Source organism: Buceros rhinoceros, unplaced genomic scaffold (assembly GCF_000710305.1).
Source record: "Buceros rhinoceros silvestris isolate BGI_N320 unplaced genomic scaffold, ASM71030v1 scaffold3107, whole genome shotgun sequence".
Taxonomy (NCBI): Eukaryota; Metazoa; Chordata; class Aves; order Bucerotiformes; family Bucerotidae; genus Buceros; species Buceros rhinoceros.
The window spans coordinates 25,358-27,040 of NW_010421394.1; the positions used below are offsets into that span (position 1 = coordinate 25,358).

The 1,683-nt window shown below is 43.6% G+C and overlaps 1 protein-coding gene across 1 annotated transcript in view; it reads left to right on the plus strand.

Moving 5' to 3' along the window:
- AHCTF1 (AT hook containing transcription factor 1) overlaps window positions 1–1,683 on the plus strand; it is a gene marked incomplete at its 5' end in the record, with an annotated part of 29,574 nt that overhangs the window by 24,609 nt on the left and 3,282 nt on the right. The window contains one exon of the mRNA XM_010139627.1: window positions 581–1,658. Within this exon, the coding sequence (XP_010137929.1) occupies window positions 581–1,658 (1,078 nt within the window). The remainder of the gene's footprint in view (window positions 1–580; window positions 1,659–1,683) is intronic.

A 1,683-nucleotide genomic window follows, 5' to 3' on the forward strand; every position in this document is an offset into this window, starting at 1 on the left:
GGTAAAGAGTAAGTGCTCGTTACAGGGGACTACAAAACATAGGAGGGAGATACTTGGAATATATACGTTGGCTTATGCAATCCAGGTGATTCCTTAAAGTGTGATGATGTCAGATGTGATACCTGGCCAGTTTGACTGTGTTGCTGTTACCACTGTCATGACTGCAACTTTGATCTTTGGGGAGGTAATTGTACTTTACTGTGTCAGAGGTCCAGTCAGTCACTCTGGATTTGTAGCCAGTCCAGAAAGTACTGCAGTGTGGTGATTCCTGCCAGCTGTGTCTACAGCTTGTATTGTAAAACTGCTCACTTTGTTGACGGGTGGGGGCCTAATCGTTCGTCATGATCGGAAGTACCAGAAATGGTGCATGCGATTGCATACGCTGAATACTCTCTTCTCTGTCCCTTAAATGCATAAACTTTTATCTGTAGCAGGGAGTACTTTCTTTGTTTCTAACTTTACATTCAATGTTGACCTGGAAGGAGAAGCAGCATTTCACAGTCCTCAGTTCACCTACCTCAGTTTGAAGTTAGTCTGTTTGGTAATTAATAGTGCATTAACAGACATTTCTTATCTTTAGGTTATTGAAGATAGTGCAGTTAAGGCACAAACCTCAGAAGCAGCACCTGAAACATCACCGTATCGTGAACTACATCCATCAGGCAATCTTCTATACAGCTGCGATGCTATAGAGCAACAGTTTGCATGTGATTTGCCTGATAATGAAGATGGTGAATGTGATGCATCTGAAGGAGATGGAGAGCTCTATATACCTCAGAGTAATTTTACTTTGGTCTTGGAAGGAGAAGAAGGTGAAGGAGAGATGGGAGATCCTACATTAGTAGATGCTTCTAAACCAGCTGGCACAACGACAGAGGAAGAACCTGTGGACAGTTCAGGAAATACTGAAAACCAAGAACATGTTACAAACTCAGTCTCCACTGTAACTAGTGATCAGGAATCTCAAAATATTGCAGAGTCGCTCCCATATGTGCCTGAACCCATTAAGGTGGCTATTGCTGAGAACTTACTTGATGTAATCAAAGACACAAGAAGTAAGGAGTTTACATCTGAAGTTGTAGAACAATCTATTCATGAAACCATAGGTAAAAAGGTAACTAGATTCCAGAAGGCAAAAGCTCCCGTAACAACTGGGAGGGGAGGAATGGAAATAGTAGAAGATGAAACCAGCAGACACCAAGTAGAGTATGTCATCACTCCTAGAACACGCACAAGGGGACAATTGAGTGGAAATCTAAGTATTCCATCAGCAGGTGCTCAGCAGCTACTCAAGACAGACAAATCAGTTGGACTGTCTCCCAGAAGAAGTACCAGGCGAATAAAAAAAGCATCCGAGACCTCTAGTCTTCAAACAGAAGAAAATGCTCAAGATGAGCAAACACCTGTGACGCCTGTTACTCCTAGGAGAGGTAGGAAGCCCAAAGCAACTACTTCAGAGAAAGTAGAAAGCAGCCATTCTGATGGACAAGCTTTGTCCGCCAGTACGCGGTCTGTAGCTGTCACTCCAAGAAGAGGATTGAGGAGCGCAAAGGAAGCTGCATCTGAACTCTTGGAAGAGGCTAATGAGGAAGCTTCGCTTGCTGATGAAGGTAGCGTTGTTGTTTCTGGTACTTCCAAAAGGACTAGAGGAGAAAAGGGTTCTGCAGGAGAGGAAGATGCTGG